The sequence below is a fragment of the Hordeum vulgare genome, chromosome 2H, assembly GCF_904849725.1.
Source record: "Hordeum vulgare subsp. vulgare chromosome 2H, MorexV3_pseudomolecules_assembly, whole genome shotgun sequence".
Classification (NCBI taxonomy): Eukaryota; Viridiplantae; Streptophyta; class Magnoliopsida; order Poales; family Poaceae; genus Hordeum; species Hordeum vulgare.
The window spans coordinates 14,975,437-14,999,156 of NC_058519.1; the positions used below are offsets into that span (position 1 = coordinate 14,975,437).

Sequence of the window (23,720 nt, forward strand, 5' to 3'; positions counted from 1 at the left end):
CGATCTCTCCTTATTTGTTTCTACTATGTGGAGAAGGCCTGTCATGCATGCTAAAGAATTATGATGGAGGATGGATTGATAGAGGTATCTGGGCAGGCCAGAGATCTCCTTGGGTATCACATTTTCTTTTTGCAGATGATTGTTTGGTGTTTATGAAAGCTTATAGTAGGAGTGCAACTCGGCTAAATGAAATCTTAAGTGCATACAGTATTGGTTCAGGCCAAAGTGCTAATAAGCATAAGATCTCAGTGTTCTTTAGCCCAAAGTGTGGGGCTTCAACAAAACGTGGGGTACGGAATGTACTGCAGATACAGAGAGAAGCACTAACAGAGAAGTATCTTGGTCTGCCGACTGCAACAGGGAAGATTACAGAGCAGAACTTTGAACATATAGTCGAATCAGCAAGATCTAATGTTCAGGGGTGGAGTTTTAGGAAAGCATCATGTGCATGGAGAGAAGTGCATCTCAAATCTGTGATCCAAGCTTTGCCGGCTTTCTCTATGAGTTGCTTTAAACTCACAAAAGGTTTGTGTCGTAAGTTGATGACAGTAATGTCCAAATACTGGTGGGCGGGATCGCTAGATAAGAAAGGTATGCACTGGCAAGCATGGTCGAACATGGCGACTCCAAAGTCGAAGGGAGGAATCGGTTTCCGAGATCTTGAGTTGTTCAATGATGCCTTGTTGGCAAAGCAAGCATGGAGACTGTTGAACTTCCCAGAGACATTGTGTTCAAGGGTATTGAGAGGAAGATATTATGCGGAAGGTAACTTCTTGCAGGCCGGATGCCCTGCCAATTCATCTCGTACTTGGCGGGCAATCATACAGGGGCGTGAGGTACTTAAGAAAGGGTTGATCCGCAGGATAGGAGATGGCCGAACTACTGAGATTTGGCACGATCAATGGATAGATGGATCACCATCAATGAGGCCAGTATGCAGGTTGTCTGAAGAACCGGTGCAGCTTGTGTCTGACTTGCTACATGGAGACAGTGGGGAGTGGAACTTAGAGATACTCCAATGTTTGTTTCTTCGATCGGATGTTGAGGCAATCCTGAATATGCCTAGACCAAGGACTGTCGCAACTGATTTTTGGGCATGGGCTTGTGATCGATCGGGAACTTTCTCGGTCAGGTCGGCATACACAGAGCTGAAACAGCAACAAAGTGAGATACAAGGTGGGCCGAGTAGCTCGTCTGGCGATGAGGAAACATGGAAACGCTTGTGGAAGCTGAATGTTCAACCAAAAATACGGGTTTTCTGGTGGAGGGTGATCAAGGGATTTTTACCTGCAAGGGCGGAACTTGTCAGGAGACATGTAGGCGACGTTGCTACATGCGCATTGTGTGGCAATGATGATGAAACATTGTTCCATACATTCGTTACTTGCAATCAGGCGGCACAATTCTGGGTGGAAACACTACGGTTCTTTGGGGTAAAACTCCCAAGGTTATACCAAGCGACATGGACAAGGGACCTTTTGGATCCAAAGTTTATCGCTAAGGAGGAGGCAGCGGTGATAACCTCTGTTATGTGGACTATTTGGGGCAACCGTAACAAATACACACACGGTGAGACAATGTTTCAGCCTCTTAGATCGATGGAGATCATCCAGGAGCATATAAGATCACTTTATATCCCTACCAAGCAGCAATCTATTCAAAAGATAAGTGAGTTTTGGATGACACCGGATGTGGGTGTGATAAAGATTAACTCCGATGCGGCAATTGATGCAATGGGTGGACGAGCAGGTACGGGAGTTGTTGCCAGGGATCATGAAGGAAGATTCGTTGCGGGAAGGTATTGCCCATATGCTGGTATTACTGACCCTTATGTAAGTGAAGCTTTGGGATGCAGAGATGCTATGTTACTAGCTAAGGAGAGACGGTGGCCGATCATTGAAATCTTATCAGATTGCAAAACAGTGATAGATGACTGGAATGGAGGCAGGGACCGATCAAGTTGTGGTCCAATCTTTAGAGAGATGTCCTCATATCTCTCGTGTTTCCAGGGATTCGAACTAAAATTCAGTTGAAGAGAAGCAAATGTAGTAGCTCATGTACTTGTAAAAAGAGGGCTCTCCACTGAGATGCAAATTGTAACTTTTGATGTTATCCCTGACTTTCTGAATGCGGCTGTGTATTCAGATTATGTACGGTCTTTGAATAAATAAAGTGCAAAGGGCCGTATCTTAAAAAAAAAAACATAGACCAGTTGCTTGGCCGATCCGTGTTCGCTATATATCTGGGCCAAAAAAGAGGATAGACCGTCATACATTTATGACTTGGTTATACAAAATCATTCATCGACCATTCAATGGTTCACCTACTGCTCTACTCCATCTTCATCACTCTGTTCAAAAGTAAATGAAATGAAAAATGCGAGCCTTTTTAAGTCAAGAATATAATCTCAGTTGTCCATGATCAAGGTTATATTAGAAGATGTAAACATTACAAGTACTACCTCCTTTTCAGATTATAAGTCTTGTACGTATTTCTAGATTTATAATTTGATCAAGTTAAGATGAGTTGTATAGTCTAAAAATTATACCATTAGAAAGTAGATGGTTTGAAGTTTCTAATGACATATTTTTTGTGATATATAATTTGTATTACGATGACCTATTTGTCAACCTAGGGATACGCGCAAGCCTTATAAATCGAAAAGGAGGTAGTACGTTATTTAAGGATTTTGCACAAATATAAGGAATCATATACAGATAAAGGTAGTTGAGGAAAGAAATCAGAGGTCAGACATGTGCCATCTGACTCAGTGAGTTATTTCAACCAATGAAATGAAGTTAGTCAAGGTGTCACTTCAATCCCTAACTTCTGAAAAAACACAATAAGAGCAACTTCAATGGGGGCTATCCATTTCGTCCGTCGTCGTTCGTTTGGGTCGGCGCGGACAAAAGAGGAAGCCCAACGCGACGACGCAAACCCAAATCGAGTCTGCTTCGCGTCCACACCGACGCATTTGTGGACCAAATTTACGCCCCAAATGCGTCGGCACGGACGCCACGCGCGCCTTCTCGGTGTTCGCCGCGTCCCCACGTGACGGTCGTCCAACTGCACGCGGGCTACCTGGTCAGCTTACTTTATGACCTCAGGCCCACGCGTCAGCGACAGCGGTCGTCCTTTTTTAAGCCGACCGTGTGGTGGGGCCGTCCTCATTCGCTTCCAGCCAGCCCCTGTCCCCATCACTCGCTCCCCCGTCGCCGACAAACCATAACCATCCTAGCCGTGCCAGATGGGGCTCTTCTCCGACGCCGGCAGCAGCAAGGCCAAAGGCAAGTCCTTTGTCATTCCTTTTCCCTCGAAGTTCCTCCCGCCTCCGTCGGCGCCAGCTCACCGGCCGAGGCAGCGCGTCAAAGTGCCAGTGCACCAGGCGGAGTGGCACTAGCAACACTGCAAGCCTCTCCCGTACCCCGACGACACCCTGCCGCACGACTGTCACCTGGATCCGGAGAGGATCCCAGTGCCGATGGCACCGCGATCGGCTAGGGCGCACGCGGAGGAGGTGCGACGCCAGCGGACGCTCCTAACTCCGAAGCAGCGCCACGACCCCGCCTACGCAACCAACTCGCCCAACTGGACTCGTTGGTTCGCCTTCGAGCACGAGGAAGCGAGGCGACGCGGCGTTCACGAAGTCGACCGCACAATGCCAGCGCCCCCGCTCGTCGTCCGCGAGGAGGACCAGGCGGCCCTTGCGGCGGTCTACCAGGAGAGCGAGGAGGACGAGCGGCGCAGGGCGGCGGCGGCGGCCGAGCAAGAGGAGGCAGTGTACGAGGCGACCATGGTGCAGGCCATGGCCCTCTCCACGACAGGCGACTGCGTCCTGCCGCCGGTGACCCCGATGTCCCCTGTCGAAATTGAGCCGGAGCCGGAGCTGGACGGGAGTAGCGCGCGAGTGGGTCAACGCGCCACCAGTCTGGGTTGGGGCGACGCCGGCGCAGGAGGCGGCGTACCTCGAACATTTGCGCCAGCGACGGCTGGCCGAGGAGCGCCACCACGACGAGTACCTCGAGATGCTCGAGCGCGGCGTCGAGGAGGCGCAGCGCGACCCCGGGGAGGAGCATCGCGACGCCGAGAAGGAGCATTGCGGTCAAAATGGATCGGGCCATCGTTGGACGGATGCACCGACCCAAACGTAGAAGCGGACATTCGTGTCCGTCTGATCGACCCAAACGGACAAAAAGCGGACAAAATCACATTCTGTTTGGATCGGCCATTGAAGTGGCCATTGGAGTTGCTCTAGTAGTCTACATTTGTGGTGAAGAGTTGATAAAAACTTCCATTTTGATGCCAGAACACACAACTGCGCCCATTCAATTATACTTGAAGTAAAGTAACTTATATAAACCTGCAGCTCCGCTCCCATCGACCTTCACCACCGAACGGCTGGCTTGGTAGGCGACTTGATAAACCTAAAATCTAAGGGTTGCAGTGATGCTCTCTCAGGAGCAGGACTGTAACATCATCGCCATCATCTCCACGACCGGATTCCACGACCGGATTTACCAACATCTCAAGGGTTTCTCTGAAAATATATTGCCACGGCATGTATCAGCCAAAGAATGGCGTCCACATTAGCCTGGTCATTTAGGTATCTCATAGCAAAAGGACCCATGCGTTGCAACGGGAGAAAAATAATTATAATCTTCAAAGATGCTGATCATATTACGTCCTTAAAATTTTAGAACATTTCTTAAAATGCATGAACATTTTTTAAATTAGCAAACATTTTTTTCAATTGCACTCAAAAAATAATACACAAACTTTTTTCTCAAAATCATGGACTTTTATTGTTTTCACCAGCATTGTTCTCAAAATTATGAACATTTTTCTAAATATGGGAATACTTTTACAAATATCTCGAGCATTTTTTGAATTCACAAACATTTTATGTTTTCTTCAAAATTCTATTTCAAAATTCTCAGTTTTATAAGTTGCAAAAGTTTTTCAAAAGTCGATATTATTTAAATTTTAAAAAATGGAACAGAAAAGAAAAATAAAAAATGAGACTAAAAACAGAGGTACGAACTGTTTTTAAGATTTTCACACGGACTTTTGTTTAAAATTATTGACTTTTTTCATTTTACAGACATTTTCTAGAAATTTAAACATTTTTTTGTATATGCAAACATTTTTCAAAACTCCTGAGTAGTTTTTGAATTCTCAAAACAATTATGTTTTTTTAATATTTTATTTCAAAATTCTCAGTTTCTTAAATTTAAGAAAAGTTATTTGAAGTTCTAAATTATTTAAAGTATAAAAAAATGGAACTGAAAAAAAAATAAAAAACTAAACTAAAAGAACAGGCGGCCACGCATGGGCCGGCCCAAGTAGGTGTGCTGCATCTTTTTTCAATGTCCAGAGCGTAATAGGAGATGCCTACATGGGCCGGCCCACTCCAAAGATTTTTCTGTTTGAAACGTTTTCTATGACTTATAATTGCCAATTGTGAGTAATTTTCATATTTATGGACAATGTTAATGAGGGACGACAGAAGCACTAATTGCTTTATTTATAGGTAAAGATTTCCAATACAAAATCTTTAATGAACAAAAGTATCAGCAAAAAGTACAACTAAGAAAAGGTTAGCTTTCAGAAATTACATACTTCCTCCATCCAAAAATTCTTGTTTTAGGTTTATTTAGATATGAATGTATCTAGTCACGTTTTATTGTTTATACACTCATTTCTAGACAAAACTAAGAAAGAAAAATTGGGACGGAGCGAGTATATATTAGGTGTAAGTGAAACAGTAGTATTCGTCTAAAAGTACTCAACTGTCACATGGAGGAGCCCTGCAAAGCATCTGTCATGCTCCATACTGCCAAAAGCACAAAGTTTTTCCTTAACATTACAGATAACTATTGTTAATTCAATTGCAGTTTTGGATGATAGATTCATGTTTTCCAAAAAAGAACTGTATAGAGAATTTTTAAAACAAAATAATCATAAATCTCATGAGAACATCTCTCAGCATTTCTCTAACATTACATGCCAACTCTTGTCGATTCCATTGCAGTAAAAATAATTGTTCAAGGAAGAAAACCAAAACTTAAATTTCGTCTGAAACTGGCTTCAGGGCCTAAAGAAAGCATCTCTTCTGCTCAAGCTGGTCATCAAAAAAGCCTTCGAATCCACTACATTTCAGCACAAAACTACTCAATTGACTTAACACGAAACACTCAATTGACTTAACGGGCTAGAACGACATGTCTTCTGCTCGAGCTGGACACTAAAAAAGCTTTTGACTCCATAAAAATGTGACAGTAGAGGGATGCCTGGAGACGCAGTTCAAGGCGCAGCTTTTCTAGTGGTGCGGACAAAAGCAACAACACTCTTGACAGAGCCACGAAGCTTCACCTCACAAGAACTTGAATCCTACACCTGTCAAAATATCTACCGTTGTTACGGAGAACATAAGAGATCCCAATACCTCACATGCCTGACAAGTGACCAATGGAGTGGGCCTTCATGCTAAATGACTGGTATCTACATAAAAAATGTCAAGACTGTTACACTCATAGACTGGCTGCTTGATCGACCTGTGTTTGTAATGTATGTGGACAGAAAATAGGATTGACCATGCAGTACATTTATGACTTGATTCTACAGTTATTCATGATTATTCAATGGTTCACCTACTGCTGCTCTACTTGATCTTCACTCCATTCAAAGTAATTGAAATGAAAAATGTGAGCTTTTTTAACAAGAGATTTACCTTCTATAGTTAGTAAAAACAAGAGTATTATCGTAGCCGTCCATCGACAATGTAAACATAAAGTATATTGTTTAGAAGTTTCCAGAGAAAAAGAAGTGTGCTGATAAAGTTAGTTGGGGTTTCATCTCTGTAATAAGCATCTTATTTCACCTCGGATGCAAGTTCTCATGACATGTTATTAGCTCCTGCTCAAGTCAAGATTTTTATGCTTTGGTTAGGTGTACTTCTGATTGTGCTCTTTCCCACTTCATATTGCATAATACCAAAAGCCTCAGCATGGCAGAACTCGGTAAATTCTCTTGAATTCCTTAACAAAAATATGCACCGAGTATCTAAACATCACTAAAAAAACGCATCATGACTGAAGAAAAAGAAATCGGAGGTCAGACATGTGATATTTGATTCAGTGAGTTATTTCACCAAATGAAATCAGTTCAATGAAGATTCCCCCCTTCAATCTGGTATCTTCTGAAGTACACACAACTGCATTCATTCAGTTATAGCGGAAGTACCTTTATACAAACCTGCAGCTCCCCCACACCCGACCTTCACAGAGAAACAGGCTTCGATAACTGCTGGCTTGACAGGTGACCTGATAAACCTATAATCTTAAGAGCTGCAGTAATGTTTCTTCCAGCAGCAGGACCAGAACATCATCACCATTGGCTCCACAACCGAATCTTCATCACCAGCACCTCAAGGGTTCCTCTGAAAATATATCATCACAGCATAGATCAGTCAAACGATGGCCCAAAGGTCATCCACATTAGCCTGAACATATATGCCATGTTTACTGAAGTTCTGTAAATGCTAATAGAAACTGGAGAAACAGTCACCAACAGGACAGTGTAACACAGAAACTACAACGTATTTATTACTCCCTTCGTTGCTAAATATAAGCCTTTTTAGAGTTTCCAATACAAACTGCATACGGATGTATATAGAGTTATCGACATATTTTAGAGTATAGGTTCACTAATTATGCTCCGTATGTAGTCCATATTAAAATCTCTAAAAAGACTTATATTTAGAAACGGAGGAAGTACATTATTTCTAAATACAAAATCTCTAATGAACAAGTTATCACCAAAACTGTAAGTCAGAATAGATACATGAGTTGACACCAACTGGATGCTGCGGGTACTAGGACACCGCGGCAAGACGGGAGAAGCAGCTGCTTAGCTGTAGCAGACATAAGGGAGGAAGAAAAACAACATATAATAACTGCAGTCTTTTATATGCAGCAGGATTTCCTTATTTTGATCTCTCGAATGATTTTGATCGATTTGTTTTTAGCTTTCAACATATGACTCGTGACTACATAAAGGATCAGATTGATCGACCGGGGCTGATCATCCCGGATTTAATGAGATCGCGTCCCCCCGTCAAACTGTGGTTATACCCCAGTCGATCTCTAGTTTTGACCACCCAGTTGTCCTTCCTTGTTCTTGATCTGCAGTGAATCATAGCTATGGAGAATATCCCAATACCTCACATGCCTGAAGAACATCAAGTTACAGTACACTGCATACAGAATATTTTAAACAAAATAATCATAAATTTAATGAGATTAACTACATCTCTTGGTAAAATGATACGACAACCAGAAAGTTTACAAAGCTAGTGTTGTCCAGAACAACACAACAACAACTATCTATTAACAAATACTACAAAATGGAGCATCGGTGAGCCCGTCGAATTTCAGTACAACAACCAGAAAGTTTAAAACAGCTCAAGTGTTCTCCAAAATAACACAAAACATCCTCTTAAGCAACATTACAAAATGGAGCATTGGCAAACCAATCGAATTTCATAAGATGTTTTCTGTAGTTTGCGAGGTTATTTATGGTCATTGCTAGTTATGGAGCCATTCCTGACAGAAAACAATTGTATGCAATATCTTGGAGCAGTGACAAACAATTTTCAATTAACCATTTGAATTTCAGAAAAAGTTTGCTAGTTTTTTTTATAAACGCTTTACAATCCTGCTTTACATCAAGGGACTACAACTAGGAGAACGATGAAAAGAAACAGGAAAAGGACTACACATTTTGGTGTATTTCGAGAAAAAATGAATCTATGGCGATTGAGTCCTATATATTCTGTCTCAACATTGGTAGTTTAGTCTCTCCTCCGCTAAAGAAGCTAGTTTGATAAAACTGTCCTCTGGGCCATATCACCTCTGTTAGGACCAAACAGTAGTTTTCCTGATCATGTATAATTAACTACAGACATGGCTAAGAATAGTATCAGCTCTAAATAGGTGTGTTTGCAATAATATGTGAGATTTTCAGTTTCGCCTCTGTTCATATCAGATACTCCCTCCGTTCCTAAATATAAGTCTTTAAAGATGTTTCATTATTGGACTACATACGGATGTATATAGACATATTATAGAGTATATATTCATTGATTTTGTTCCGTATGTAAACTCCTGGTGAAATATTTTAAAAGACTTATATTTAGGAACGGAGGGAGTACATGCAATTCCATGACTTATCATTCAGTACAAATATAGATATGTATATGTTTCTGTTATCAATGATTATAACTTGTGGGTAAACTTATAACTTCTGGGTAAAATTGTAATAATACTCCCCTCTGTTCCAAAATATAAGGTTTATTAAAAAAAATTAGAAGTCAACCTTTTCTATGTTGGACCAAGTTTATAGGGAAAAAATTAATACACTTTAATTTTGGAACAGATTCTGAAAAAATAATAGACCTCGCTGTATTTTGGAACAGAGGGAGTACATCATACTACTGTTGGTCTGCAGCATGATAATACAGCATAGAACATCGTGCCAAAAAGCACTTCCAAAAAATTAAATTAGCAGTGCATTCATACCTGGATTTGCAGCCATATTAGTTAGTAGAAGTGCATGATCTTTTCCAAGCATTTGGGTCAGAAAACTGACTGGGCTTCAGGGGCACATTGAGTGCAATCCTACATTGCTGTTGATCAGAAATGTGTTCAGAGAGAAATAAATATGACCATCATTTTGAGTTCTCATCATGGCAATGTTAGGAAGTATTAGTATTAGTCTAGGAGTCCTTATTAGTCTATTAGTATTAGTCTAGGAGTCCTTATTAGTCTATGTTTACTTTCCTTGCACCTCAAGTCATGTGTAATATATATATGACCCTTGGGCCTTCAATACAGACAAGTTGGTTTCATAACATGGTATTAGAGCCTTAGGTTATTTTTTCGCGCCGCCACCAACCTCCTCTCGGCCGAACGCCCTCCCCTGGCGATGCCGCCATCGTCCTCTGGCCGTCTCGCGCTGCTCTCCCTCCCCCTTCACGCACCCTGCCCAGGTCCTTCCTGGTCAACGCTCTCTCCAGGTCAGGAGATTGGGCCGCCCCAGTCAAGGCTGGCTCTAGATCTTGCGGAGGGAGGCGAGAGGCTTCTTCTTCCTGCTCCCGCCGGATCCCGCTGCAGTCCCTGCCATCGGTCTTCAGGATCCCGCCGCAGGCCCGCTCTCTCCTGGATCTAGTCGCTCCAGGTCGCGCCGCCTCATCTCCCGCCGCTCCAGGTCGCGCCGCCGGACGGTGGCCCTGCTCCTGGACTCCCCATCTCCTACCGTTGGACCAGGATTGTCCCGATCCCGATTGGATCCGGATCTCCGCTTGCGATATCCACGCAAGTTGCGTGGGTGCCTACCGCCGGGCACATGCCACCCAGCTGCTTCGCCAAATCCAAGCTGGTGATGCCCGTAACTTGCGGTCGTGATGACCATCCACCCGTGACGTGCGCCTGCCCAGCCATGATCGCCCGCATGGCAGGCTGCCGACTCGATCCGCCCAATGGGTCAAATCTCTGGCTGACTGGCTCGACCTGGTTGGCTACTGCGCCGTGTTCACTCCCCCGTGCGCCAGATCGGGATGGCCCGCGTGCGGCTCTTCAACTACTGCTAGCGGTTGGTTGCGTTTTGCTGCTGCAGGCATGCTGCTCCGTCTACTGTCGCAAGCTGGCCTGACTAAATGATGCTGCTAGCTGCTTCCTCCTATACTATGTGGTGATGTTCCCTGCTACTACGTGCTGCTGCTAGCTGCTTCCACCTATACTATGTGGTGATGTTCCCTGCTACTACGTGATGCTCATACGTGGTGATGTCCCCTGCTACTACCTGGTGCTCATGTCCCCGTTGTTTCTAGTTCTTTTAGTTTCTATAATTCCGCTGCGTCCACCAAATCCGTTGATATTTTGTGTTTTCTCATGCCATGCGAGTCCACCATACCTTAGTCCATCAGCCTTTCTTTGGTCCTGATCCTTTCTATGCAACTTTTGTGGCCTATTTGCCCTTGTTGTTTTCTATAGGATTTCCTGGACTTCTTTTGCAATGTCGATCTACGTCCATCGTGCCTTATCCGCCGAGCTTCTTTCGCCGACGGTTGTCGTGGACTATGATTTTCCGCGCAATGCTTTATTCTCTTGATGTGCCATCTTCTTTTGACAACTCATCTTCTCTTGATACTTATCTTGTATCTTCAAGTGATGCGGTGTCTACCTCTGATGTGCCATCTCTTCGTTCTCTCCTTCAGCGACTCGACAAGTTTTGAAGACTCTTCATGCTACGACGGACACTCTCAAGACACGGATTTGGATTATCATTGTTTTTTAGTATTACACTTCTTCAAATGCAATGCTATTGCATACGCTTTGCATTTGAGGGGGGGGGGGGGGGGGGTGTTAGGAAGTATTAGTATTAGTCTAGGAGTCCTTATTAGTCTATTAGTATTAGTCTAGGAGTCCTTATTAGTCTATGTTTACTTTCCTTGCACCTCAAGTCATGTGTAATATATATATGCCCCTTGGGCCTTCAATACAGACAAGTTGCTTTCCTAACAGACAAAACTTAAAACAGAAAATATAACTTAAACATCAGCAAATGAAAGATAAAACTCATGGTGATAGATATATTCTAAAGTATCTAAAGAAACCTGATCCTTGAGCTAACCATAAAGTGTCTTACGAAAAGTTTGTTAACTACCGGAAAAATAAAATGTCTTACCTGACGTCCATGCTACCAACCATAGGCAAAGCATGCATGGTATATTCATACTGTCTTGGCCTTCCAAATGCAACGGTACGCAACCACATGGAACATATGACCTGACTAATGACTACAAACTGCCATGCAGATTCGTGTGAAGAAAAACGCTTTCCTTCACTATTTGCATGAGTTCAGGACAGACACAATTAAGCAAACAGTTATAATGATCAATCCAACCAACAGCGATCTCATCTGTCACAGGTTGAACTCCAATTTCGACTATCACAGGTTGATCTGAATCATCTGATAATAAGCATGAAGGAAGTATTACGACAAACTTCTGCTGCAGGTTCAAATCAGGTATTGCTCAGAAGGCCAAATACCACCAAAAACATGCAGAGAATAGGACATTGCCATAAAAGGCTAAGTACCATTTAAATTAAAATGAGCACCACACCATTCACAAGAACTTGGACATTGTTTCCAACATCAATAGCACTCGCTCAGCAAACGCTAACATAAATCTTCACTTTTGAAGCCACTAATACTTCTAAGATCCAAATCCCCTCCTCCCCTGATCACTCGATACACCCATCTAAAGGCCCTGATCCGTGCCGTGGCAATAAGATTTCAATTATTCCGGCGGAGAACACTGATACTACAGAACCCAATAGGCCCCTCAACACTCTAAGACTAACAAGGCCCTAACCCTAGCCTCCCATGTGCCAATTACTTGTTCTCCTCGCCAGTGGCGGTGCCATCGGCAGGCAGCTGCATGGTTTTCAGAATAACACAACAACATCGTTCTATTAACCAACACTACAAAATGGAGCATTGGTGAGCCAGTCGGATTTCAGGAAAACAGCCAGGAAGTTTAAAACAGCTCAAGTGTTCTCCAAAATAACACAAAACGTGCTTTTACGCTACATTACAAAATGGAGCATTGGCAAACCAATCGAATTCACAAGATGTTTTCTGTAGTTTGCTAGGTTATTTATGGTCATTGCTAGTTATGGAGCCATTCCTGACAGAACAATATCTTGGAGCAGTGACAAACAATATTCAATTAACAATTCGAATTTCAGAAAAAGTTTACTAGCTTTTTTTATACACGCTTTCAATCCTGCTTTACATCACGGGACTACAACTAGGGAACCGATAAAAAAAACAGGAAAAGGATTACGCATTTTGGTGTATTTCATGAAAAAATTAACCTGTGGAGATTGAGTCCTATATATTCTGTCTCAATTTTGGTAGTTTAGTCTCTCCTCCCCTAAATAAGCTAGTTTGATGAAACTGTCCTCTGGGCAGTATGTATCCTGTTATGATCCCCCTGTTACGGTCTAAGGGGGACCATATCACCTCTGTTAGGACCAAACAGTAGTTTTCATGATCATATATAATTAACTATAGACATGGCTAAGAATAGTATCTGCTCTAAATAGGTCCTTGTTTTGCAATAATATGTGAGATTTTCAGTTTCACCTCTGTACATATCAGATACATGCAATTCCATGACTTGTCACTCGGTACAAATATATGTATGCATATGTTCCTGTTATCAATGATTATAACTTGTGGGTAAGTTATACCTTCTGGGTAAAATTGTAACAATACTCCCCTCTGTTCCAAAATACAAGGCATATTAAAAAAATAGAAGTCAACCTTTTCTATGTTGGACCAAGTTTATAGGGAAAAAAACACTTTAGGAACAGATTCTGAAAAAAATAATAGACCTTACTTATATTTTGGAACAGAGGGAGCACATCATACTACTCTTGCTCTGCAGCATGATAATACAGCATAGAACATCGTGTCAAAAAGCACTTCAAAAAAAGTAAAATAGCAGTACATTCATACCTGGATTTGCAGCCATATTAGTTAGTAGAAGTGGATGACCTTTTCCAAGCTTTTGGGTCACAAAACTGACTGGGCTTCAGGGGCACACTAAGTGCAATCCTACATTGTTGTTGATCAGAAATGTGTTCAGAGAGAAATAAATATGACCATCATTTTGAGTTCTCATCATGACAAAACTTCAAACAGAAAATATAGCTTAAACATCAACAACTCATGGTGATAGATATATTCTAAAGTATCTAAAGAAATATGATCCTTGAGCTAACCATAAAGTGCCTTACGAAAAGTTTGTTAACTACCAGAAGAAAAGAAATGTCTTACCTGACACCTCCAAGCTACCAAAAATAGGCAAAGCATGCATGGTACTCCCTCTGTACCTAAATACTTGTAGTTGGGGAGAACTAGAACTAGTTTAGTTCTCCCCAACTACAAGTATTTAGGGAGTACATTGACACTGTCCTGGCCTTCCAAATGCAACGGTACGCAACCACATGGAACATATGACCTGACTACAAACCGACATGAGATTCGTGTGAAGAAAAACGTTTTCCTTCACTATTTGCATGAGTTCGGAACAGATACAATTAAGCAAACAGTTATAATGATGAGTCCAACCAAAAGCAATTCTGTCTGTCTCACAGATTGATCTCCAATTTCAACTATCAAAGGGTTGATCTGATAATAAGCATGAAGGAAGTATTATGCAAAACTTCTGCTGCAGATTAAAATCAGGTATTGCGCAGAAGGCCAAATACCACCGAAAACATGCAGAAAATATGACATTGTTGCCATAAAAGGCTAAGCACCATTTAAATTAAAATGAGCACCAAACCATTCACAAGAACTTGGACATTGTTTCCAACATCAGTAGCACTCGCTCGACCAACACTGACAGCAATCTGCCTTTTTTTATAAGCCACTAATAATTCTACGATCCCAGTCCCCCTCCTCCCCTGATCACTCGAATCGCCCATCTAACGGCCCCAACCGGTGCCGTGGCAATAAGATTTCAATTATTCCGGAGGGGAAGACTGATACTAGAGAGCCCAATAGGCCCCTCATCAACACTCTAAGACTAACAAGCCCCTAACCCTAGCCTCCCCTGTGGGGATTACTTGTTCTCCTCGGCGGCGGACGCGAGGGGCGGATCGTTGGCGCTGGGCGGCTGCATGAGGAGCGCGGTGTAGTAGGGCACCTGCACGAACGGGGCGACGGGGACGGCGGCGGAGGGCGCCTCCTGCGGGGTGACGCCGGTGCCGGTGGCGGCGATGATGGAGGGCTCGGCCTGGCGGAGCAGCCACTCGATGGTCTCGCCGTCGGTGCGGTGGCCGAGCTCGCGGGTGAGCTGGAAGACGCGGGCCGCGACCATGGCCGGGATGCGGACCCGGCGGCCGCGGCCGGCGACCTTGGCGTGGCGGTCCGAGGGGCGGCGCGGGCGCGCCCGGCCCGCGGCCGCGGAGGAGCCGTCGGCGACGAGGGGGGAGGGGAGGCCGGCGGCGGCGGCGGGGGAGGGGGTGGGGTTTAGGGTTTGGGCGGGGACGAGGTTGTAGAGGACGAGTTCGGAGGGTGCGGAGGACATCATTGGATTTGGGGGGTGGGGTGGGGTGGGGTGGGGTCTGGATGGTGGGGTCGGCGAGCGGTGGTGGGGTGCACGGCCGTGGTGGGGCTAAGGGGTTTTTATAGGATGGCAGGCCCTCGGCCCCTCAGGCTCAGGGTGGGGGGTGGTTGGGTTGGGCCGTTTCACCTGTTTCCATTTCCCATCTAAATAAATCTCCAAAACAAATTATAGTTTCAAAGATAACTCTTATACCTAAAAAATGTTACTCCCTCCGTACGGAATTATTCATCGGAGAAATAGATGTATCTAGACGTATTTTAATTTTAGATGCATCATTTTTCATCCATTTATGCGACAAGTAATTTCGCACGGACGGAATATTATTTTTCCTTTTCAAGTATGTAACTATGACATGCTATGTTAAATATAGATTATCAATACCCACTACAAAAATAGGTTAACATGGGGATGGTTTTTTCTTGGCTATTCTAATTCATGATTATCCATCCAATGGTCCTAGTCAAATTTTATGTCATCCTATAATTACTCGTGTATTTATAGCCTCTTAATTGTATTTAATTGTCTCATAAGTACCCTCTGATTTTATTTTTGAATGTGCAATAATTCTTTTGCTAATGTATTTGCTCTTCGGGTGCGCATGTAGGATTTCATACAATATTTCATACTGGCATAGAATCTTGCAATGACTGTCATGTGATGGACTACAAATTTCTTATGCTTGTGATATGTTCGAGTAACATATAATGGAGTTTATTGTGGCTTATAGTATACACAGCGAAATGTTCTTCATACTCTTTTCTTCATCAAAAGTTTTCAAGGCAAGAAAAACATGCAAAATAAAATTATATATATATAGTTGTAAATGGAAAAGTTAAAAAAAATATATGGTCTCATGTTTTGGTTGTGTTAGTTGAACTTGCTTGGCATGTGTACAGTCCCAAAGCAAACTCAAGGATGCAAAAGCGTATTTATCTTGTATCATTAACGATATAGTCAAGACGGTGTCATGATGTTAGTCTCCAAACTCGGTCTGACTCGGCCCGATCTGACCTTGCCCGCGGCCCAGGCCCGGGCCTAATTTTTGAGCCCAGTGGTCGGTCCAAGCCGGGCTCGGGCTTGATGTTTTTTGCGACTTAGGGAAAAAGCCCGGCCCAAGGCCTGATGGGCTTTTACACTGATGTGGTAGGGCCTGGGCTTGAAATCCAACCCTGACAGCCAGGTCGGGCCGTGCCCAAACCTGGGTTTTTTACCACGGGCTTTGTCATGCCCGGCCCAAGGTATGGCCAGGTACACTATGGAGACAGTATAGTAGGGATGTGCATGTTTGCACAAAAATCTTGGTGGTCACTAAGAGAAAGAAAAAAGGTGTGCCAAATAAAAGGGTACGACCAAATCGAAAAGCGTGATTTGTAGTTGTATACGGATTTGGTAACTAATGGAAAAAAGTTCAATTGCAAAAATGAATCTTTTTTCTATATTTTTTGTTAAACTTACTTCTTAAAAAAGTTGGGTTTATTTACAAAATAAACAAATACTCTTCTCTTAAATAAAAAATACTACTCCCTCCTATCCGAATTAATAGATGCAACCTCAATGTAATCGGAAAGGGTTTCACTTTTAGTTGAGTTATTTGGCACAAGAAAGTCCCAACATGTATATGATATAGCAAATAGATATGAAATAAGCACTAATAAAAACATGAACATTGTATAATTCTACAGTCCATAAAATTAACTAAAGACTAAAACATGTAGTCACATAACATTGTATAATTCTACAGTCCATAAAATTAACTAAAGACTAAAACATGTAGTCACATATTCCCCCCCCCCCTCCCCCCTCCCCTTCAACATTTTTTATGCTTCAATTGTTTATGCTTCCAGGGAAGCCTTTTTCATGAAATAGAAAGCAAATGTCAAACCAAATGGTTCCATTACATAACAAACCCCACCAAGAATTTGGTATTAGTTTGCTTTAAATATTACCCAGTTATCAACACATCACTTATTTAATCGATGATGAAGGAGAAACAAGCTAAAGTTCAATACGAAAAACATATATTAAGTTGGTAATATTTGTAATATAAATTAAAAGTTTCTACAAGGGAAAGATCCACATCATCTTTGCGAAAGATAACGTTTTAAAATTCCAAGAGACATCAAACTTTAGATTTACTTCTAAAAAATCATTATTGTTAATCCTTCGAAACCTTAATCTAACTACAACATTTTAGAGTAGTACATGTACACAAGCTAAATGAGGGCTTTGAAGAGTAAAAGAGCCTGGAGAGGCCACATCACCCTATGAACATCATAAAGTACATAGTAAATGATGAATAGACATGTGCCAAAATTTCCATGTCAGAATGATTGCCAAAATCACAAAGGTACAATTTTGCATTGCAAAAATACTAGCTGTGTATAAAATTAGTTGACTATATGCCTACTACTCCATCCATTCCTAAATATAAGTCTTTTTAGAGTTTCCACTAAAAGACTACATTCGGATGTATATAGACGTATTTTAAAATGTAGATTCATTCATTTTGCTCCGTATGTAGTCATCTAGTGAAATATCTAAAAAGACTTATATTTAGAAACGGAGGAAGTAGAAGAGAACGATACTTTGGGTGGTCGGGGTTAAACAGTCCTTTCAGGCAAGAAAAGAACAAGGAGGGAAAAGAGAGAACACGATTTTCAATACATTACGATGCCTATTAAAAAATATCAATACGAACAAACCCAAAGAAAATTATGTAACGACGATTGACTTAATCACAATGCAACATGTACGTAAAAATTCATCATAAAAGAAACTATAGTGAAATCAAACAAGTAATCAGGAACGAAACAGAATGCTAGGATTCTGTTTTTTGCTTGTTGGGTCCTATATGAGCCAAACAAAACATTATTGCTTCTTTCGATAATCTAGACCTAGTTTATTCAGGTATTGAGCTTGCACGCCTATCTAATACTATTAGATATAGTATCTAGGACATATATCTGCTTGCTAGTTGCAACAAATGTCTGGAAAAACAATTGGTGATCAGCCTCGTGATGGAAATCCAATGACTCGAGTTCTTTTTTGTTTCCGCTACCAGTCTATCGTTTCTCTTCTTCCTTCAACCGCCCCTGCTGGCACCGATCGATCCATTTATCTCTCACGATCGTGGACGTTGGCGCTCCCGCACTAGCTCCACCGCCCACCGCCGTGCGTCCGTTGCCCACAAACATCCTTCTAAAACCCGCACGCACCAGAATTCTCTGGATATCCCGCACCCCCCGGCCCCCCCGCACATGAACATCCAGGCTCTGACTCGTTTCCATCTGAGATGTCGCGGCGAGGTGCGTCGTCTCTGGCCATGGCTCGTTCTCGGCCAAGGCCATGTCAGCGTCCTCCCCAAGCATCGCCACACTCGCCCCAGCGCCCCTGTTTGTGGCCTCAGCGCCGCTTCTCGTTTCCTCCTTCCTTCTCCAATGAATCGACCGACCCAAATTAAAAATCCAGACAACTTACATTTCGTTATTGCGCTCACCCATACATTCAATTCCATAACTTACATGTTGAAATACAAAATTCAAATCCACACTATTTTCACCTTTGCACATGCCAAAAGCTCCCCTATATCGTGTAACAAAAAAAAAAAAAACATGTTGAAGGTTCCGGAGACGCCTCCAAACCCTGTCTTCCATCTCCATATAAAGCCACGCAACCTCATCCCTAAACCCCCCTCCCTCACCCTTCTGCCTCATCAACTCCCTCCTCCCCTGCTGCCTCCACCTTATCCTCACCTCAGCTCAGCAGCTCGCTCGCCCCACCTCCGTCTCCGCCCCCAGCCTCCAATGGCGTCGGCCAACGCCATCTCCACCGCCTCCCTCCTCCGCTCCTTCTCCTCCCAGGTAACCCCCCGCCCCTCTCCCGCGTGCCGTTTCTTCGCACGGTCCCGCATTCCCCTGCTCGCCCCTCAATCCGTCGTCTTATTGGCCGAATTTTCGCATGTATTTGCTCCATGAATCTTGGTTTCCTGCGAGATTATGACTACCTGCTCGAGTTTCTTCCCCGGGTTGATGTGAAATTTGGTCTCGGTTCGTGACGTGCGCTGTCTGGTTGGGTGTAATGAGCAGGGGAGGCTGAGGAGGTCCAAGAACGGCCGTTCGTCGCGGCTGGTGGTGCGCGCGGACGCCAAGGAGATCGCCTTCGACCAGAAGTCCCGGGCCGCGCTCCAGGCCGGCGTCGAGAAGCTCGCCAACGCCGTCGGCGTCACCCTCGGCCCGCGAGGTGATGCTCAGTCGCCTCTAACGAATTTTCTGTGTTGCCACTGTGGTTGTCAGGAAGGCCCATATGTTCATATATTCTGCCGAACCTGACTGCGCGCGCTAGCTAATTGCTCGGTTCTTCGGCAACTTATGCGCGCCGCGGTCTGTTGTGTGACCCGATTTTGAGTTAACAGGGCCACAAAATAGCATCGACTCATGAACATTGTGATTTTGGGGTTTGACACTGTCCCCTTGGTGATGGTTCATAACACTCTGAATTAACACCGAGCACTGTACAAAATATGTCACAAGCACGGTTCCAGTTGAAGCATACTCTATAGTTAAGGAGTTCCAATCAATAACTGTACAATCTAGAAACAGTTTTAGACTCCGAGGGGTGCCAAGATGGAACACAACCTAGTATCTTTCTAGATTTCTTTTACACACTATGCTAAAATGCCGTAACATATCAAAGTCCAGGACACAAGTTTGCACAGACTGTTATGCAGAATCTAGGACTTGTTACAAGAGTACTAAGCAATACCAAGACCCGACAACACCTAACACACACACACACACACACATTTTGTATTATTTGCATAAATACCAATAGTACAAACTTCTCATACTGAATAAAAAGAAATTAAGCAGCTGTTTTCTTTGCCAATTGACATTTGACTTCGTATGAAACCTGAGGCCGTGTGCATTTATCAATGTGGAGGCCAGGCTCATTATTGTTCCATTTTCTGAAAAAGTGGAAGAAATTTTGGTGTTGGTTTGCAGATTTTTGTCATTCAAGCTCTAATCTTTGGATGTTTTACAGGGAGGAATGTAGTGCTGGATGAGCATGGCAACCCCAAAGTGGTGAACGATGGTGTTACCATTGCCCGTGCTATTGAGCTAGCTAACCCAATGGAAAATGCCGGTGCAGCTCTGATTCGTGAGGTGACCTGCTTTTTATTAAGATGTACTATATTATATTCTTATGTTATTCCAGAAATTACAATTCCTAATGCATGTTCTCCACGTATTCATGATTGAAGGTTGCTAGCAAGACTAATGATTCTGCTGGTGATGGGACTACGACTGCTTGTGTCCTTGCTCGAGAAATCATCAAGCTGGGCATTCTGAGCGTAACTTCTGGTGCAAACCCTGTATCACTAAAGAAAGGAATCGACAAAACTGTCCAGGGTCTGATTGAAGAGCTTGAAAGAAAAGCTAGACCAGTCAAGGGCAGTGGTGATATCAAAGGTTATAGTTGTTTCTCTCATGTTCTACATTGTATTTTTTATTGTAGATAGCTTAGCGTGGTGACGACAAGGTTGGTATGAGTCTCTTTAAATTTGAGGTTTGAGTTTTAAAAATGAGGATTCTGAAGATAATATGTGTATCGTTTGTTCTTTAGTACAGTTGTTGCCTTTGTTTGATGATTCAGATAATAGGTGCCTAACTTCGATTCTGGTCTGTATTACAGCTGTTGCCTCCATCTCTGCTGGTAACGATGAACTTATTGGAGCCATGATTGCTGATGCCATTGACAAAGTGGGTCCAGATGGTGTCCTTTCGATCGAGTCGTCTTCGTCTTTTGAGACTACTGTTGATGTTGAAGAAGGAATGGAGGTTTGTTGAAAATTCAGCCTGTATTTTCATTGCCTCCCTTTATATCAAATAGTGGCTTCACATTTATATATATATATATATATATATATATATATATATATATATATATATATATATGTCAATGCATATATGCTGTCACATTCTCTCTCTACCTGAAGCTTTCTTAAATTTCGACGCAGATTGACCGTGGCTACATTTCCCCTCAATTCGTGACAAACCTTGAGAAATCGATTGTGGAGTTTGAGAATGCTAGAGTTCTTATAACTGATCAGAAGATCACAAGCATAAAGGAAATCATTCCACTTCTGGAGCAGACTACACAGTTGAGATGTCCGCTATTCATTGTAGCCGAGGACATTACTGGTGAAGCTTTGGCGACTCTTGTTGTTAACAAGCTCAGAGGTATTATTAACGTTGCGGCGATCAAAGCCCCAAGTTTCGGTGAGCGGCGGAAGGCTGTCCTTCAGGATATTGCCATCGTGACAGGTTTGTTCTGCAACCAATACTGAAGTTCTTTTCTTAGTTTTGTTTGTAAGTACCCATTTTTTAATCTTGTTATCTTTCCTGATTTCTTAAATATGTACTTATCCGACAACTACTTTCAGGTGCTGAATACCTAGCGAAGGATCTTGGTCTGTTGGTTGAGAATGCGACGGTAGACCAACTTGGGACAGCAAGGAAAATCACAATTCATCAGACTACAACCACCCTCATAGCAGATGCAGCTAGCAAAGACGAGATCCAGGCGAGGGTTGCACAGCTAAAGAAGGAGCTTTCTGAAACTGATTCCATCTATGATTCTGAGAAATTGGCTGAGAGGATTGCCAAGCTTTCTGGTGGTGTGGCCGTCATCAAGGTTGGAGCAACAACTGAGACAGAGCTCGAGGACCGTCAGCTGCGGATCGAGGACGCGAAGAACGCCACTTTCGCTGCCATCGAGGAGGGCATTGTTCCCGGTGGTGGTGCGGCATATGTGCACCTATCTACCTATGTCCCTGCGATCAAAGAAACAATTGAAGACCACGACGAGCGCCTTGGTGCTGACATCATTCAGAAGGTAACTTGCTTAGACATCAATATGTAACGGGTTGAACTATGTCTATCTCTTTCATGGCAATCAGATTGTAGGAACTGCATTTACCAGAAAACTGACCTGATAATAGTATGTTGAACACATGCTTGTGTATACTGATAGAGAATGTAGCAAAGGACGATCATTTAGGATAGTCAGACTTGTTAAAAGTTGATGTTCTGACTGAATAAGGTTTCAGGCTAAGGACGTGAGCTACAAAACATAGTACTTGTCGGGATTGTATATCTCTAGAAATGTGGAATAACACCTGTGTACTGTACTTACAATAGTTTGTCCATTCTGCAGGCATTGCAAGCACCGGCATCGCTGATCGCCAACAACGCTGGAGTGGAAGGGGAAGTTGTGATCGAGAAGATCAAGGATAGCGAGTGGGAGATGGGTTACAACGCGATGACAGACAAGTACGAGAACCTGATCGAGTCGGGTGTCATCGACCCCGCCAAGGTGACGAGATGCGCGCTCCAGAACGCCGCCTCGGTGTCCGGAATGGTCCTCACCACGCAAGCGATCGTCGTCGAGAAGCCCAAGCCGAAGGCTAAGGTCGCGGAGCCAGCGGAGGGGCAGCTCTCCGTCTGATCGAGCCTGTAAAGCTCTTCAGGCCTCGTCCGTGTTTTTTAGATGCTTCAGTTCAGGCCAAGCAGTAGAATTTTGGTTGAGATCAATTGAAAGTGAAAAAGGTCTAGAGTAGGATTGCCATTTTTGCGAATCGAAAGGTAACCTTCCTCGCCTGATCTGAAACTCTTGTGGATCAAAGAAATCTTCAGCGTCATTTTTTAAATAAAAATACCGATAAGACCACAGTGATTTCCATTTGGAAGTTTGTCAAGTTATTAAATTGTTGCACATCACAAATTTCACTGCCTGAAAAGATGATCAATTTGTTCCGGAGGTAGAAGAAGGCCTTGTGCTACTTGCTCATTTGCTCCCGGTGTGCAAGGCATGCCACAGGATTTTAATCACCAGCTCCACCAAGTCGTAGTCGTGTGCCGCCTCCTCGCCGGTGGCGGCGCGCCTGCACGTGTCCTCCAGCGTCGACGCCATTGCTGTGTGCGTGCTGCGCGAGGAGCAGGAGGACGAGGACGAGGACGAGGACGGAGGAGAGAGCTTGGAGAGTTGCCATGGTCGTCTGATTTGTTTCTCTGTTGACTCCAAAGTTGTACTATTAATTGATGGTGTTGTTATAAATTTGTGTTTATGTTTTGAAGCTGTTGACTCCAAAGTTGTACTATTAATTGATGGTGTTGTTATAAATTTGTGTTTATGTTTTGAAGCGTTTCCATTCGTTGCTCATGCATCAAAGTGAAACTCTTTTACTAGTTACTCCCTCCGTTCATATAAGACCTTTTAAGATCCCACTATGAACTATATATGGAACACAATGAATGAATATATTACTCTAAAATGTGTTTATATGCATCTGTATGTAGTCCTTAATGAAATCTCTAAAAGATCTTATATTTAGAAACGGAGGAAGTACATCACATTGAACAAAACTGAAACTGAATGTAATAATTTTTTTGACAAATGTAGCTAACGAGTGGATTTTTTTAGGAAAATCATTTTGTTCAGTCGACCGATCATGCAC

General features: G+C 43.1%; 2 protein-coding genes and 1 long non-coding RNA gene across 3 annotated transcripts; 1 reads left to right on the top strand and 2 right to left on the bottom strand.

The window, feature by feature from the left end:
* Positions 1 to 7,016: 7,016 nt before the first annotated feature.
* Positions 7,017 to 9,821, bottom strand: LOC123424469. Its single transcript, XR_006621690.1, has 2 exons — positions 9,579 to 9,821; positions 7,017 to 7,438 (listed from the first exon to the last, which is right to left on the bottom strand). It is a non-coding gene; the product is annotated as an uncharacterized LOC123424469 (long non-coding RNA).
* A 4,551-nt stretch (positions 9,822 to 14,372) lies between these two features.
* On the bottom strand, positions 14,373 to 15,169 carry LOC123424468 (transcription factor PCF1-like). The gene has a single exon (XM_045108087.1). The coding sequence runs from the start codon at positions 15,167 to 15,169 to the stop codon at positions 14,699 to 14,701; it is 471 nt and encodes a 156-aa protein (XP_044964022.1). The 3' UTR covers positions 14,373 to 14,698.
* Positions 15,170 to 18,891: 3,722 nt separating this feature from the next.
* On the top strand, positions 18,892 to 22,947 carry LOC123424470 (ruBisCO large subunit-binding protein subunit alpha, chloroplastic). The gene is made up of 8 exons (XM_045108088.1): positions 18,892 to 19,065; positions 19,291 to 19,444; positions 20,246 to 20,367; positions 20,466 to 20,673; positions 20,897 to 21,042; positions 21,222 to 21,528; positions 21,648 to 22,099; positions 22,421 to 22,947. The coding sequence occupies exons 1-8, from the start codon at positions 19,009 to 19,011 to the stop codon at positions 22,709 to 22,711; spliced, it is 1,737 nt and encodes a 578-aa protein (XP_044964023.1). The 5' UTR covers positions 18,892 to 19,008; the 3' UTR covers positions 22,712 to 22,947.
* The last annotated feature ends 773 nt before the right edge of the window (positions 22,948 to 23,720 follow it).